The following is a 17,129-nucleotide window of genomic DNA, read 5'->3' on the forward strand; positions in this document are numbered from 1 at the left end:
CCTGGACAGAAATATAAGCATGTGTTGTATACACAACCTGCAGATGCACAGTAAGTGCATCTTGCACTTGTCATAGCTGCAGTACACGTGCTCCACTGATGGACTGCTTATGTGCAGCGCACATAAGGCCCTCATGGGCTGCAGCCAGAGATACTGGACAAGTAAACAAGTCCTCAGTTTTCACCTGGGAAAGATTCCTCAATGGTAAGAGCAGACACATACAGGGAAAACCGGACATGCAGTTGTAGCTCTGCTAAACCTGGGTGTGGAAGTGAGAGACCAGGTATGCTCCACGAACACAAAAACCTTCGGAGTTCTCCTCCCACACTTTTGAGTTTTGCAATATGGGGATATAAGCAATGCTTTCCATAGATAGAAGGCCCCGTCACTTAATGTCATGAATCTTTAGGGTGACTGCATGCTGTGGAGTTTCCTATGTTATGGAAGTACTTGTGTTTTACACGCCTACACACATACACCCCCCCCCCCCCCCCCCGCACTCTGAATGTACCGAGATCTCCAGTCTGATTTTTTTTTTTTAGAATTTTTGCTAGTGGCAAAGTTGCATTGAGGCATCCTCATTACTTTCCTGTCAGATGCTAACATACTCTGAACACTGTAAGAACAGCAGCAGAAGGCCAGTGGAGACCCAGCTTTCCTGACAGCCTCCATTAAAAGGACTTTGCTAGTCCTGGTTCCCTTCAAGTTTTAACACACTTCAGTGAAGCAAAATGCACCAAGTGAGAGCGCAACAGGTCAGATAAAGAGAAGTCAGGCTCCAGTTCATCGAAGAGACCCAAATTCTCTCTGCAGTTCAGCCACAAAATTTCTGTGTAACCCTGAGAGGAAGCCACTTACTCAACTCTGAGCTTTGGCTCTCTATTGGCAAGTAGGGCAGTTTGCTGCCTCACAGGGTAGTACAGGGATGAATTCCAGCAGTGTCTGGAGGGCTCTTGGATATAATGGTGAGGAAAGCCAACACAGAGAGAGAAACTATGAGAGGATTCAGGAATTTACATTGGGATGAAGCAGTTTCTAAAACAGCTTCCTCTTTCACTTAATCTTATTGCTTTTGAAGCAATATGGTTATTCTCGTTAGAACTAAAAAATGTCAAGTGTAACTTATGTTAGAAATCAAGAGTATCACTCATATTACTGAGGCACACTTAGATAAAATTTGCTTTTGAATTGCTAATTCAGGTTTAATTTGTTGAAAATACAAATGTCTAGACGCAATCTGTAAAAGAAACAAACAAAGTGAGGGTAGGGGGAAAGGAAATCCCACTGTGAAAACCACCTGCTTCTTATTACACTAATGGAAATGAACTGTCTGAATTATTACTTCACAGCATGCAATCTGAACATTAAATACATAGCTATCTCTGCAGTTTCAAGCCACTGAAGATCTTAGCGTTTTTCTTCCATAACAAAAGCAGATTCCATTTGCTCTGAGCTCTTGCTGTGAGTCCTAAGGATCTTCTGATGCTTTTTTGGTCAGAAAAGGCAATTACCCGGCGTCCTTTGCTGAACATTTCCCCAGAATGCCCCTCCCTCAAGTTGTGGGCCATGGTGTGGAAGAGCTTGCTCTAGCTCTTTTCCCAGAAACAGCTGCAGTTTATGACCAGAACAGCTATGTGCGGAGTTCAAAAGTCTGCATTTTTTCCCCATCAAAATGCCTTTCCCCAGGAAAGTGGGGGGGAGGGAAGAGAAAGAAAAGAAAAACCCTGTTTGTTGTTAACACTGAATTAGTACTGAATTATTTTACTTTCTTTTCCAGCAACTTTTTCTAGGTGATATAACAACATACTTTTGCAGTATTGGCACTTACAGGTGCTTTGGAAGGAGGAGATATATCCAGCCAATGACTTGACTCCTCTGAGCTGAGCTCCCGCAGTGCCAAGGAGCACTCTCCAATTGTTTTTTTCCTGGGAGTCTGCGTCTGGATTTTAAATACCAATCTGACAGCCTGCAGGCTTTGAAGTTTAATAGCAAATACAAAAGTTTCCATAAATTCAATGTCCTAGAAAGAAAAACAGAGGGGTAATGTCACTACTGTAAGAGAGTTGCACTGAGCCTGAAACCTAGAAACCAAGACTTCCTGGTCCTATAGCCACTGCTCCTGGCTACCATTTTAGGTTGCCATGGAAAAGTGTGCTTTTACAGTGGTAAGCCCCCACAGACTCACCACCTCATTGTCACACCCTGGCAGGCACAAAGCTCTGGATTATTTTTCACTACCATAACGAGATGAGGCCGTCTCTTCTGGAGCTTTACAACGGCATACACACATTGTCATAGCAAATTGTCCCGTGGCCTTTTGCTTCCGTCTCTCCTGCTTATTTTATTTTCTTTCACCTTTGACTCATATTATGGGAGATTTACGTTGCTTTACCTTCCACCCTCTTAATATTCCTTTACTGTCACTATCAGGAGTCTTGTCCCATGCAACCAATTCTTACTACTTTCTGTAGAGAGGAAGTATGAACTTTGTCTCCTGCCCTAGTGAGAGGCAGTCCATCCATCTGCCTTCCCTGGGGTGAATGTGCACCTACAGGTATGCCCAGACTTCCTCCAGTCCCCCACCATTGAGTCTCCAAGGCCAGCAGCTCATGGTTCAGTCCTCTATGAGCGTATCTGTCCTGCAGACTTGGGAGAGAAGGAGGGCAACAGTACAATGCAAGAGAGGATATAGGGGGACAAAGTGGAACAAGGCTTTTAATAGGATTTTGAGAAGTTGGGGTGGGGCAGGGGGGGAAGTAACCTGAACCTAGGCAACTACCACAGCAAATATGGCATAGGAGTGGATGTTTGGTCCATTTTAAAAATCCATTTACATTTCACTTTTAATTTTTTGGGGAAAACAGATTTCTTGGTGTTTTCCCTGCCTCTACTTACATTGCACCCTTCCTTGGCAGACGATTTGAAATGCACTGGTTTGGGCAGTGTGAGAATTCCCTTGACATAGATATGAGGATTTTCCCCACAGCTAGAAGGCCAGCTCAGATCTTTGCACTGCAACAGTGAAAACACAGTCAGTTTAGACAATGTAAGACTCTGGCCTTCAGACAACTTAGAAACAGAGTCTTCTACACTGTTTTAGAATTATGCATAATTCCTGTAATATTGAATATAAATCAAAGCCAGTGTAATGATTGTGTCACTTCAGATGATTTAATAATTAATTTTCATAACTGGAGGGTAAAAAGTTATTCGGTAGATTTTAATGATTTCCCGGTGTGGCAATTTGACAACAGATAAATCATGAAATCCCTTACGTAGTATTTATCACTTGATGTAGTTATGAGGTTTCTGACTACTCAAAGTTCCGTTGCCTAAAAATTATTCACAGTTCCTGGAAGTGTATAAAACAGCCAGCATAACAGTTTCACATTAGCTAACAAAAAAGCCACAAGAAGCTACATGCTACATGTCCTCAAGTGCTATTACGGTTCTGCCCTGAAGGAACTGTTAGATGTAAAGTCAGTTAAATGCTGCCTCCAAAGTTGCTCCAATTTGTTGCCTCCTAATTTCCACAGGAAAATTTCTACAGCAGGACCAGCCTATGACCAGCTCAGCTTTCTTATTTATGCTGAACAGTTCCTCACTCCACAATCAGAACATATGTATAGTAACATAAAGAGCTATATACTACTTTTTACTATTGACTGCAGCAGAACAGAGATTGCAACAGGAAAAAAAAAGAGAGGAAGATACTTTGAATGAAGCCCAGTATTACATTTGACTGAACTTTGTTTATATTAATACTTAGAAGTAATTTTCTTTTTCTCCTAAAAGTATTCCTTAAAGTAACAGAGAGCCAAATTTAATGAGAATTAACACTTATTAAAACAGCCATTTGAGTAAATAATAATCAAGTTATTTATATTTGCTTACATGTAAAACTGTGATCCAAATCTGTTCTACAGAAGAAACATAACACAACTTCACATTCAGTCTTCCAAAGTCTCGTTCATCACCTGATAATGTAATAGTATCTATGGAAGAAAGCCAATTAGTGTTTTTAGAAGTAATGCAGTACCTTAAAAGTTCATTCCAAGAATAAGGGAACTCATTAGCAGGTGGACTGCCTATCTTTGAAAACTTCTCTCAAAATAAGTTTGAAATATCTTAACATGTACATTTTAAGGACAAAATATCCATGAAGCCCTGTAGCCTGACCTTCTGCATAGCTAAAAGCCTTCATGTTTACCTCAGTTATCTCTATTGAATTTAATAACTTGTGTTGTATTTGAACAACTTTTAGAAAGAAAAAAAAAGCACGTGCCTGAAACACCCAGAACACATTTATAATCTATCACTTCCCTTAGATTAATCACTTTCAGTGTTAAGTTTATAAATTGGCCTGCTTTTTATCTTTCTCAGATTTCAATTCCAGCCTAGCAAACATTTTATTATTATGCTTTTCTCCAAGTCAGAAGAGCCATTTAATATCCAGTGGTTCTCTGTCATGACTGAAACTAGGTCATTGCCCCCCAGTCTTCTTTTTGAGAAGACTGGGTGAAATTCTGACTTCCAGCAGGGTGATTTTCGTGGGGACTTGATTATTTCTGAGGGTTTATTTTGCAGTATCTCCACTTCTTCAGCATTCTTTCATAAATAAGGATACTAGGTTTGCATGCAACATTCTTGTCTAATTCTCAGTGTAATATGGGTATTGGATTCCAGGCACTTCCCACAGAAAAATACCGATACATGAACAAGGACCAGAGCTGTGACCAAGGTGCTGCATTCTATCCTAACAGAACACCTGTAATTTCTTAGTTCACTAGGGTAGTAAATCCAGGGATGAATTTTTCAAAAGCATGAGAACTCCTCAAAGGCTGATTTGCTCAATCTCCTGACAACAGGAAGGTGCAAGTCCAAACCTCTGAATTTCAAATTGCAAAGTAATCTCCAAACTGACTTGCTAATCAGATTCATCTAAAAAAAAAAAAATCATCAACAGTAGAGACAGCTTAACGTTTCAAGTGCAAAGTGAAATATTTCATTACAAGGTAAACAAACAAAACATTACCCAGACTCCTGTTACTGCCTTGTGAATCCTTCCTGGAAGAGGTACTGCTAGGTACACTGGAGAATGAATCATATCTCTGGGGGCAAAAAAAAAAAGTCACTTAATTCAGAGCAACAGATGCAAAAAGCCAGAGAGATTCTACCACCAGACAAGGCACGATGAAAACAAAACAACACAATTTCAAAGAATTGTCTCATTTCCTACTAACCTCTTGATCCAGCAGCATGGAATTACTACTTTGACACAAAAAGCTAATACAGGACACATATGGCCAGCACAGGTTTTTTTTGCTCACTGATATAGATGCAACTTCATCTCTAGGTAAAACATGATTATTTGAAAAAAAAAAGTGGTTTTTGCATCAAATGGAAACTTCTAGTGGTCCAGACTTTTCAACTGATGGGAGAAATCACAAGATGACGAACCACAACCTCTTGTCTGTCTTGTCTTGCCTAACAGCCTGCTCGGTTTCTAAACAGCCCTGTTGGGCCAGAACAGCAGTAGTCAGAGGAGACATCAGGAAAGAGCCTCTTGAAGTTGGTCAAGACGTTGAACTTTTCCCTCTAGTCCTTCCAGTGCATAGTACAATGCCCTTCAGTGTTTACTTTGAAAACACAGTGCAACAGGAACAGATACACCAGCTAAGCTGAGTTTTCAGTATAACCTAAGTTACAAGGGGAACTCACCTTCATGAATCGATGAGGTGGGCTTCTCAGATCAAACATTGAACGACTTACATCAAATGATCCAGGCAAAGCACTAGGTCTTAAATCACTAACTAAAAAGATAAAGAGAACAATACAAATAATGTAAGCATCATTGCTAGGAAAAAAATAATTAAGAAGCTTTTTTTAAAATTTAAGTAGACCTATGGTAGAATTGAAACCTAGGTAAATAACATCTAAGGAAGGATGTCGGCACCTTTCCCCACTTCCCTTTCCCAAAACACTCTCCTGAAATGACAAAATGGAGGGAACAAGCCATTAAAATATCTTAATCAGTTCCATCTTTGAAATAGTTCAAACTTACTTGGTCACACTGGTAGCACAGGTAGAATGGGGAGCCTGCCTCAAAGTTATTTCCTCAAGAGAAACGCTTTTTTTAGTAGATGCTTTAGCAAAACAGAAAAGCCTTGTCTTTAAATCTAGTCAGCCAGAACTGGGGCTTAGCCTGGTCTCCTTTTTCAAATTTTTCCACAGTTAAGATCCCAGTGGCAAAAACATGCTGCCTGCTAAACTTGGCCTCATCTCCCTGGCTTTACTGACCACAGTGTCAAAGCACCATATTCTGCACCCTTACTAGATCTCAGACAACGCAAGTCTTAACTCTAAGATGACACATACTTGTTATAGCACAAAAGCAAGATCTTTATTTTATAGAAGGGTAGTTTCCTCATCAGTTGGAGGTGGTTAAGTAGATCCCATCAGTTTTCTTTTGACCTTGAAGCAATACAGAGCTAAAGCACATTGTCTATGCATATTATGCAGCAACAGTAGAAAATGAGAGCTAAACTAATGCCACTGTTTCAGGAATCTTTGCTGACTCCAGTAACGTTCAAGGGGTTTTTAAAGCCTCCCAACTTCAAAACTGACCCAAATTTAAAGGAATGAAAGCAGTATGGTTTAACTTCTAGGACTATCTGACGCAATGAATTGCTTTTTGTTGCAATGCTGTGTTATGGTATTTCAGAAGACTTCCATTATAATTCACTGATCATAGCTTAATAGAATTACATCACTCATTTTCATTACTGAAAATTCATTTCTCTTTTATTGGTATCAAAAGAAATAACTAATTATGCTTATTGTGAGATGTGACAATAAAGAATAATTCTTTCTTTTCCCAAGGAAGAAAAAGAGAACAAAAGATAAAGTTTTGACAACCCACGGGAGGAAAAGGAAAGTAACAACATAATTTAGCTAAAATTTAATGAAGGTCTGTATGTCTGGCTTAAGTTCCAAATTCTCTCTTGTGCATGACACAAAAGGGCTGAGTTATTCACTGAGTCTGGTGTAGAAATAGCATTATAATATCATACGAGGCCTAGAAACCTTGTTTGATATAATGGGAGCAAATAGGAGAGCCCAGTCCATTACTTGATTTGAAATTGATTATGGTTATGGAAATTAATTCCATATTCAGTACTCATGACTTTCACAAACTACTGGGAAACATCCACTTGAGCCTACAGGTTACAAATCACCGAAACGCTTTAAAGACAGTATGATCTGCTGTTTCTTGTAAAGCTGGTTAAAGTTTTCAAAGAACACAGGGATGGTAGGAGGGAAGAGATGGTGCCTTTTTCAAAAACTTAAATTTTTAATGGAAAAAAATGCCAATTTTTACACTGAGAAAGTTGTCTGTAAAATATAAAAAAAGCAGAAAAATTTAAACCATAAACATATGTTGTTTACCAATAATAATGAGAATTTTGGAAAAATATTAATGAATTTATTTTTCAGTTTGTTTGTTGCTGTTTTGGTTTTTTTAAGATGAAGAGGAGGGACTTCACATCAAAATTCAAGAATTTCAGTTCATGCCTTCCAAATAAACACATTCTGTAGTTCTAAGCCCACACACATGAAAAGTATCATAGCACTTGCTGCAACAAAATAGGCTTAGGGTTTTGCTTAAATAGTCTATAGATGCACATGAAGAGAACCATCTAGCTTTTGAAACAGCTGTCAAAAAAGTCTGGAGGAAGAAGGCATTTTAGAACTGTACTCTAGACACACTTAAGTGACCTTTCTTGTGTTTAAGCTTACTGAGACAGAACTAGTGAAGTGTTTACTTAGCTTGAAGAAAAATGGAAAAAGAGATGATGAACTGAAGGGAAGATGTTCAAGACAGTTTTATAAAATCCATTTGGCTCCCACCACAGGTGCTTACAAAGCCTAGCAAAACCATATGCGTTAAAGGCTGCTAAAATTCTCCATGTGTTTTGTTCTCTTAAAAAATATACGGAGTAGTCTTTTCATGTAGTCTCTATGGTAATTCAGAATTATTTTTATAACAGGACACAGACTGAGACATTTCCCCCAGCTGTAAAATAAGCATGCTATACTATTCTAAATAAAGTATCTTTAAAAATGCATGCTGTTGCCAGCTTCCGATTCCATAGATAGGTGTGTACGTTTCTTCGAGTGTATGAGTTTTCTGCATGCATTTGTCTTAGCAATCATTTACAGCAAGCAACACTTAGTCATCTACTTTAAACGGCATTCATTATAGGATATATATACCAATGAACAGCACAGAAGAAAATTTTTACCTAGGTAGCCAAACACTTTCTATCTAAACTTTTACTATCTCACAGCCCTCTCCCATTCTTAAACACACTTATGCAATGAGAAGTGGGGACATTTCTGCACCTTCAAAAGCAAACTACAAAAAAGCTGGCATATAGCATCACTTCCCATTTTGCACCTGTTCTTACCATCTGCTCCTGAATGTTTTTTGGTGTTTGTTCCTCTCTCCATATATATACTCCTCAGGCATTCCTCCACTCAACATACTGCCTGACTTCCTTTTTCCATCTCCCTCACTCCTATTACTGGTAGCTGGAATCTCCCGTACTGCATCCTGTTTTGGATCGGAGGCAGCTACGCTAGCTTGCTTTGCCAATTTGTCTATGTTCATGTGATGCATGCAAGCCTTGTTAAGCCCCCAAAAGACAGAAAGTAACAGCACAGCTGGAAATCAAGCAGAGCTGGCTCCACAGATTGATTCATCAAGAAGCGTCTGCAGCATACAGACCAGTTTGAGAACTGCTATAATCAAACAAACACATCCATCATCTGTAGACTAATGGCTTTTTTCTCTTACCTATAAAATCTTGGGAAAGGGAGGAAGACAGAAAAGTAAGGGTGCGGTCTTTCTCACCTGATCCGTATAATTTCCTATTATCTGATTTTGCTTGGAAGCGCCTAATCAGATCTGGCGAAACCCGATGCTCCAAATAGAATGGGTTGTACACGTCATAGCGGGGCCATTGGTACACGCCGTGCAGTTCTGCTTTCCGGTCACCAAATGAGGCTCTAGCAGATTCTGTGGAGCACAAGTAAACATCAAATGCAAGAGTTCCAGACATAACACATGCTGCCTGGCTTCATAAGGCAGGCAGAGTGCCTTCAGGGCAAAGGACAAAATATTTCAGTATTATCTACTTTGGGAAAAGGAAAAAAAAAAAAAAAAAAAGTAAAGAAAACACACATACACATTATGGCAGATTTCCACAGTGTGCAGGCAAACACTGGAATTAAATTGACCATAAAAAGCTATGCATACCCTGTCTTGGATTTCCACAATAAATGCCTAACTATTTAAAATACAGAAGGCTCCAAAGACACACAGCAAGACAGAAGTTAACAGGAAAAGTACAGCCATGTGTACAGAAAACCACTGACCTTCTGACTTACTTGGCTACCTACCCCCAGGACATTCCCACTCAGCTCATGGACCCTCAGACCTTCAGGAGGCTCTTGTACGGAAAGATAATGTAACTTGTGACTGCAGTCTCCTTGTCATCCAATTTCCATAGGAAGTCTGTCAGTGGTAAAATCACTGGTCCAAAATGACTTGAATTGTTGGCTGAGGCACAAGTAGACAGATCTGAGAATGCTTGAATCCCAGCCCTTTACTCAGGCCATTACAGCACAGCTGCCCTATTTTTCTTGCCTTTATTTATAATCATTTCAGAAAAAACATGCACGTCTTGGTCAGCAGAACAGTAAAGAACACTGCTGTAGTGCTTCATTTTGTCTGTCTGGAGTGAAAATAAGCCATATATAACAGTACAGTAGAGAACGGGGATGGGGTGACCTGGACTCTGCCAAGCTCTGACATTTGCTTCCTTCACTTCACCTCCCTGGACTTCAACCTATCTGTTAAAAAGTTCTTTACCCCATTATAAAGTGCCTTCAATTCTGCAAGTGTGTTGTACCATAAGAGGCAAACTATTATTGCTGTAAAATCCTTTCCTCCAGGTGTTAGTAGAGTAAGTGAAAAAGAATAACTAAAACAGTGAGATGGAACATGAGAGATGATAATGCAAGAATTCAAGTATAATGGGCTTGAGCATGATGTAGATTAGGATGAACGCTAGAAGTGAGGCCATAAAGAACTTCTATACAGCAGATGACGGAAAAGCCAGTGTTCCAGACCAGGAGCACACTTCTTCCTGCTAGCTTACTTCTGTGAGAGCATGAGACACGCTGCAGTGAGTATTGAAGAGAAAGGCTGCCAGAACTTAATTGCTTTCAGAAAGGATGCCAAGAGCTAACACTAAGCATGTCCTGTTTCACTAAAGGAAAATGGTCAGACATGCACAGAAAATGGAGTGGAACTGAGAGCAGAACTTGGACTTCCACAGATGTTTAACAACGGTCTAAGAAGCAAATACTCTAAATACATTTTTTGAACATGCTGGTGCTTTGGCTAATGTGAAGAAGGAATGACAGCACACTTCACTGTATTTAGTAAATCTCCCTAAAAAGTAAACTTTGCATTTTTAAACACAACTTTAATGAGGTTTAAAAAATTGTACTTTAAAAATAAGTATTTATATTTGGAAAGAGAAATGGAAGTTGCCTACTTGACATAAGACCCGCTTTTCAAATATTTGTTCAAGAATTTAAAATATTTGCTCAAGAGAGACAATTATGAAGAGCCAGGTCATCCTGCCAGATCTACTGGCTTTATAGCCTAAGGGCCACTCTGTTCACCAGGTTCTTCAGAAATGATGATGAAGCAGAATTCCCAATGAAGACAAGTCACTGGTTTGTAAGTCACTGACTGATAAGATTGTGTAGAACAGCATGAACAAAGAAAACATTTATCTAAAGGTTGTTAGACACATCTTCCTTCTCCCTTGAGAACACTTGTGCCTCAGAGTCCTTGATGGACTTCTCTGTACCATATCTTGAGGATGAGGTAGGACAAAGCAAGGCAGAGCCTGAACCCAGACCCAGTAAGAAAGGGGATCACCAGGAGCATGTCCTGCATTTCTGTACCTTGTCCAAGTATGGACTTACACGAACTAGCTACTGAAGTAGCAGGCAAGTGGAGAGGCTGAAGGAGATCAAGCTCAGAGATGAGGGCCTCATATATTCTACCTCCAGCTATTAGGTTGCCTGTCCATGTCTGGTGAGGCAGACATCACAAATAAAGCCCATTAAAAACATCGTGCACAGAATGGCTAATCTATACCGAAAAGCTCTGCTGGGCCGACTAGCTTGGCTCTGGTGCCAGTGTTACCAGCAGGGTTGGGTGAGGAGGAAGTTTGGTAACAGGCATACAGGAGGAGAAAAAAAGCAACAGCAAGGACCTAGGGAGAAGAGAGAAGGGTGGGAGTAAAACCACACAAACACAAAAAAGTTAAGTAGTACTGCATTAGTTATTACGCAACATGTGGTTGACTTTTTCAGTTACTAAAGTTTCCACCCTCAGAAAAGAAATACAATCACATGGGATTAAAAGCACATTACCAGCTTATCACGTCCTCGAGGCAAAGCAACTCTAGAGAAAACAACCATTCCGGTATGCCCCTGTGCCAAAATCTTCCCTTACCTAATTCTAGGCATCTCCTGGCAGGACCAAGAGCCTAGCAATAGCATATGCCCTATAACTCACGTTACTGGGCCAGGCTCCTTTTCTTTTAAAATGCCACTGTGCCTAAATTGCACATACATCATTTTGGCAGTCTGAGCATGGGACTAACTGGCAGAGGTTGAAGGAAAGAATCATAGTATCACATGCAACCTTATACCACTGAGATCTGTGACCCTGGCCTCCCAAAGAGCAGCAAAAAGAGTAGGAAACAGTAGGGGCAAAAAATTCCACCATGCAGTAGCACATGCTATCTATTGGCAAAATTTGAAAAGGAAGATGCGTGAGTATGTTAAAACATATCAGTATATTAAACATGAAAGCCAGACCACCCTCCTTCTTTACTTGAGTGATCTGGATGCTGGGGATGTGTTAGGTCTTTCCTTGCCTCCAATAAATTCTTTACTAAAGCTTCTGTTTCCTTTAAGTGTCTTCCATTACTTTGAGTATGATCATTGGTGTGCAATCCTCCCTTTCAGTTTTATTCATGCAACATCACAGAGATTCATAGTGGGACGACATCCTTCCCAAAACTTCTCCGGGTGTCCAGAGAAAAGAAACAAGACCAGGCTTCTAGAAAAGTTCTGCAAACATATGTTTTCAGTAGGAATACTTGACAACTTTCAAGGAGTAGCAGAAGCTAAACAACTATTTCAGCAATGCTGTTTATGTTTTACCTTGAATCCCTCCAGCATGTGAGATACTAGGAAGGTTCTTCGGCTGTACATAAGCCAATTTGAATGGAGGGACCACAAATGGTACCTCCTGACCATCCAGGGGCAGTTTAGAAAGCAGATAATCCTCTGAACAGCCAACCTGACGCTTCACTGACACAGAAGACAATGGAGGCTTCTCTACAATAGTTGGCTTGCTTGCGGCTACTGCTTCAGATTCCTGCACCATGGAAACTGCTAAAAATAAAGAGCAAGAAAAACAGACAGTCCACATGTGCATTAAGTTTTGAACAATACTATGAACAGAGCTCTTTTATTTAATAGGATCTGTGCTTGAGACATTACTTAACAGCTGCTGGTATTCAGTTTTACCAGCATTCAGGACTAGCACCTGGAAAAGATATTCATCCTCATGACACCTGTACTGATCCAAATTCTTTGTTGCCCAAGCTTCTTATTTATAGCTACCTTGCTCTTAAGTGAATTTTTACAAGAGGTACACTTGTATTATAGAAGAGTTCTTCAAACAACTAAGACACCAAAGAAAATCCTAACAGCAAATCCACAGGGAATTAAAAAAAAAAGTGTTCACTCTTAGAGTTTGAAAGATACGACCTTTACACAACCTTGGGTAAAAAAGCTGGCTTTTTTGGACAGCATTCTAGGCTGCAAAGAGCAGACTTCAGACAAGTGTTATTTTTCAGTTCCAATTCCAATTCATAACACTAACAAGCATGTGTTCAATCTCCAAGTGGAGGGATGGAAAGCATTTTGGATGTTGTAAAAGAATTCAAGTTTATCAGGGGTGACACAGTCATTTTATTAATGGGAAATCTCATCATTAATGAAGCCAGAACAGCAAAACCCTTAGTCAACGTCATTATGTCGGAACTCACGATCATTTTTTTCTTTTTCCATGCAGAAACACCATTTACAGCATTTTTTTATACATTCTGTTGCCATTGTTTTCAGTGTTGCAATTTAGAGGAGATCACAATCAAAGATCCAGTGTAGCTATCAAGCCTGAAAAACACAATAAAATAAACCGTAGTAGACGGGAATAATTGAAATCAAAATGCAATATTACGGGTTATTTAATACGTGATTGCTTATTGGACACAGTCCCAGGGTCAATGAGAAAGTTACTTCATTCATAAAATGATCAGAGCCATCAGATTTCTCTCACCAAAACAAATTATTTTTTATATAAAAGCACAAGGAAAGAGATAATCATTTTAACGTATGGCATACGAGTCCTTTCCGTGACCCACTCAGACAGGTCCCTGTCTTTCAGGAACACTTAAATTCTCCTCGTATTTGTGTGTGCCACTGAGCTTTGGAGTTTACTCAGCTTTACAGCTGTTTTGATGTGGTCTTGTCAAGTCATTTGCAAGATGTGTTTTTTATTCCGTTTCCCTTGTTCATGTTTCTCCTATCCTCTTTCACTCATGTAGTATCTTCACATACATCCATACGCGTTTACATTTTTCACTCAACATACTCCATACTTTACATTTGAAAACACTCTTTATGAATGATGCCAAAATTGCCTTCTTTGAGGAACTACTGCTTTCTCATAATTGTATACACATGCAACTGAAGACCTGTTTTATTATGTAATTGTCTGCTATGCACACAGAAATAGAGAGCGTTGACTTCCAGCAAAATAGGAGGCATGAAATCTACTAAAGAATGAGAACAAGTCTATAACAGCTGGTTAACATTAAAAGAACTTTATGACAATACTAACTGGCCTCATTTAAACGTCTTTATTCATATCCTTATGTTCTCTTTTCAGAGGGACACAGACAGCTGTGTTGCCTCCTGTCCAAAGCTTTAGCTGTCTTAAGTCTAGTCCTTTTACATGTACCTAAAGTACACAAGGTTCTTTGTAGAACATACCCAAGACATGACTCCAACTCCATGGAGGTTAGAAGACACCAAACAGAACGTGAACATAAGCTGAAAGGATGGGGAACACAACAAGTAAGAGAAAGGCGGAAAGCACAGAGAGAAGATGACAATTACACAAAAATGGACACGTTTGCTCAGTTATCTCAATCGTAGGAAATTGCTGAAAGCTTTTGTGCTCCAGCACGGAAGCCATTCCCACCTACAGCTTGAACAGTGCCTTCATTTTCTTTGTATGCGTATTCAAAGACAGCTAGGGAACCACACAAATACTGTGGAAATAACACTAATATCCTCAAAACTTTTCTTTCATTAAAAGCCCCTCAAAATTCTGATGGGTGCCAAGTGGAGGTATTAAGCTACAGACATTTAATCTAACTTAGAAAACATCTGCTTTCTTGTCTTAACATTATTTATTTCCATGAGTAGGGTGCAACTGAAAGTTATCAATAGATGTGTCAATTTGCAAATACTGACCAAATACAGCATGTACTTACTGACCTGCTCTTTTGTGCTCTACAGTACCTCAGCACTGCTATTTATGTTTTAACTTAGGGGTTTTGCAAAGTCACTGAGAGCACGTGGCTTCATGAGGAAGCCTTGAATTAACTTGTTATCTTTAAAATAGTGTGAAATATAATGAAGGTTTATTATTACAACTACATAACTGTTCCAGAATTATTCTTAATCATGAGCTATCACAAGTACTGATTAGAAGGAAATTCTTAAAATATGTACCCATTAGACCTAAACCTAAGTAAACCATTATTCAACTGCAACAAGGATCTAAGGGAATATTTGGTTTAATACAATTTCTCTGAATAATTTTTGCTGGTTTTACCACTAAGTGACATTAATTATCTCCTCTAGTTTTAAACTGCTCTTTGTGCTCAACAGACCAAAATGAACAAAATGCAAGTGATCCAAATATAAAAACCTCAGAAGTAGCCTAAATACTGGTACACGTTATTCTGGAAAACAGAACGCTACTGAAGAGATTACAGCGTAGCCTCTAACCAGACAGGGCAGGAGTGCAATATCCTGCTTTAAAAGGGACACCATTACTCTGCACAGAATCCATCACTCAATACTCGCCCTGATCTCAAAATTGCCCATGAGTGTAAGTACAGTACAAGATCTGCATCAAAAATCTTCAGAGGTGATGCCACCAACTCCAGAACCTGCTCTGTATCTTTACAGAACCACAAAAAGAGGCACGGGAATTTCTCATTAAATTCTCCACATTTCTAAGGATCAAATTTTCACCGCTGCTCCTCCCTTGGAGGCACACTCATGATAGCTAAGCCTGCTAGAATTCAAAGTTTACTTTAAGGTTCCCTTGCAGTGATTTTCCTTCCCAGCTGTCATCAGTACATAGCTGGAATTAATATGCTTTACTCTTGTTCACCATGTTTAAACTGGGCTGAAACAGTTGCTTCGTTTGCTCTAAGCTTTGCAACAATGGTATCTAAGCCTCAGTGGCAGTTTGCACAGGCAAAACAGTCTTTTTATCTCAAAGTGTCCAGGTTGAATTTATTGGCTACTGCTGGTGAAGAAACCAAAATGTTAGTAGCCACCCTGCTTTCCAGCTACATAAAGTGGAAAAATTAGTTTTTCTGCATCAGAGAAAATTCAGTTCATGGTAGTAATTTCTTTCCCCAGTTTAGCTGGAACCATTAATGTGAGCAAATAAACAAATGTAAATAATCTGTCACAAGCAGTTGCCTTTTCATAATAGGGTTGAGTGCCTTACCTAGAAAGAAAGGGCTACATACGGGTATTGAGGATATAACAGTAATAATGCAATTCTACATCTTTTGTACTTCTATCATTAAAAAAAGGACCATGTTTTTACAGTAAGGCCAAGTAACCTGTGATAGTCTTTGACCATTATCTTTGTTTCCCCATTTATCAATATGCAAACTTTCATACATTTTTTTCCTATCTGAAGACAAATATAAAGCAATTCATCACTGCCTATTGTACAGAAGAGAGTACACTATTTACAGATTACTGTTTTGTAGGCAAGGTAATATCAGTAGCCAATGCCAAAGTATATAGACACATAGCTTAGAGTTTCCAATTCGGTTTCAGCTTAAGTACTCTTGGAACTTTCTTTTCAAAATACTGTAAGAGACTAGAACACTGTTTACACTTCTTTTAAGCTTAAAAATGTAATGGTTTCAGTGACAAAATTTGTGCTTGTGTTCCTAGACTTATACCACAGCCACATTACAAAAAAATGACAGCATTTGCTGAGGGACAGATCATCTAGATACAGTGCTCCCTCATTCTGCTTAGAGCACTTTGCTTTGTTCGTGAAATCACAACATGGATGGTATCAATTACTTTTTAAAGTTTTAGTTTACTTAATTAAGCTACAGAGATAAATATATTTGGTTTTTTGTTTGAGTTCAGAAGAGCAATCCTGGCAGTAAATTAGATGGCTTGGCTCCCAGTTCATTTATTTTCTCATATCTGTATTTCCCAAGTTGCCTACAGTTAGTTATACAACTTTCACTACATGCAAAAGTTTTGTCTTAACCTTGTGGGACAGAGAGAAATTTAGCAGGTTCTGTTGTATACTTTATTAACTGAAAATGAACAAAAATCTTGTAGAAGATTAAACAAGTATTTCACGATCTTGACAGAAGCTGACATTTCTAGCAAAGGTTAAACTTCTCCCACATGCCAGAATCTTTTTCTGGTGTCAGCTACTCCAAAATCCTCAGTATATCATTTAACAGTTGTTAAAAGGTTGTACTAACATGCATTTGTCTGGGAGTAAATTTACCAAATAAACCTGAACCATAGAGACATTTGTTAGGTGCACCACCAAATTCCAAAGAAGTACTGACTTCCCAGCAATGCCATCCATCTTAACAAGAAGTTAGGACTCCTTG

General features: G+C 39.1%; 1 protein-coding gene across 2 annotated transcripts in view; it reads right to left on the reverse strand.

Annotated features, from left to right (window-relative positions):
• TC2N (tandem C2 domains, nuclear) overlaps positions 1-17,129 on the reverse strand; it is a 34,435-nt gene that overhangs the window by 5,604 nt on the left and 11,702 nt on the right. The window contains exons 2-9 of one of the 2 annotated variants that reach the window (XM_050897334.1): positions 13,212-13,338; positions 12,319-12,549; positions 8,918-9,082; positions 5,722-5,813; positions 5,036-5,111; positions 3,895-3,995; positions 2,896-3,012; positions 1,829-2,020 (exon numbers count right to left, since the gene is read on the reverse strand). In XM_050897334.1, coding sequence (XP_050753291.1) covers positions 1,829-2,020; positions 2,896-3,012; positions 3,895-3,995; positions 5,036-5,111; positions 5,722-5,813; positions 8,918-9,082; positions 12,319-12,549; positions 13,212-13,278 — 1,041 coding nt within the window. In that variant the 5' untranslated portion in view covers positions 13,279-13,338. Of the gene's footprint in view, positions 1-1,828; positions 2,021-2,895; positions 3,013-3,894; positions 3,996-5,035; positions 5,112-5,721; positions 5,814-8,917; positions 9,083-12,318; positions 12,553-13,211; positions 13,339-17,129 lie in introns of both variants that reach the window. The other variant, XM_050897332.1, reaches the window with a different exon arrangement.

This window comes from Gymnogyps californianus, chromosome 5, assembly GCF_018139145.2.
Source record: "Gymnogyps californianus isolate 813 chromosome 5, ASM1813914v2, whole genome shotgun sequence".
In the NCBI taxonomy this organism is placed as follows: Eukaryota; Metazoa; Chordata; class Aves; order Accipitriformes; family Cathartidae; genus Gymnogyps; species Gymnogyps californianus.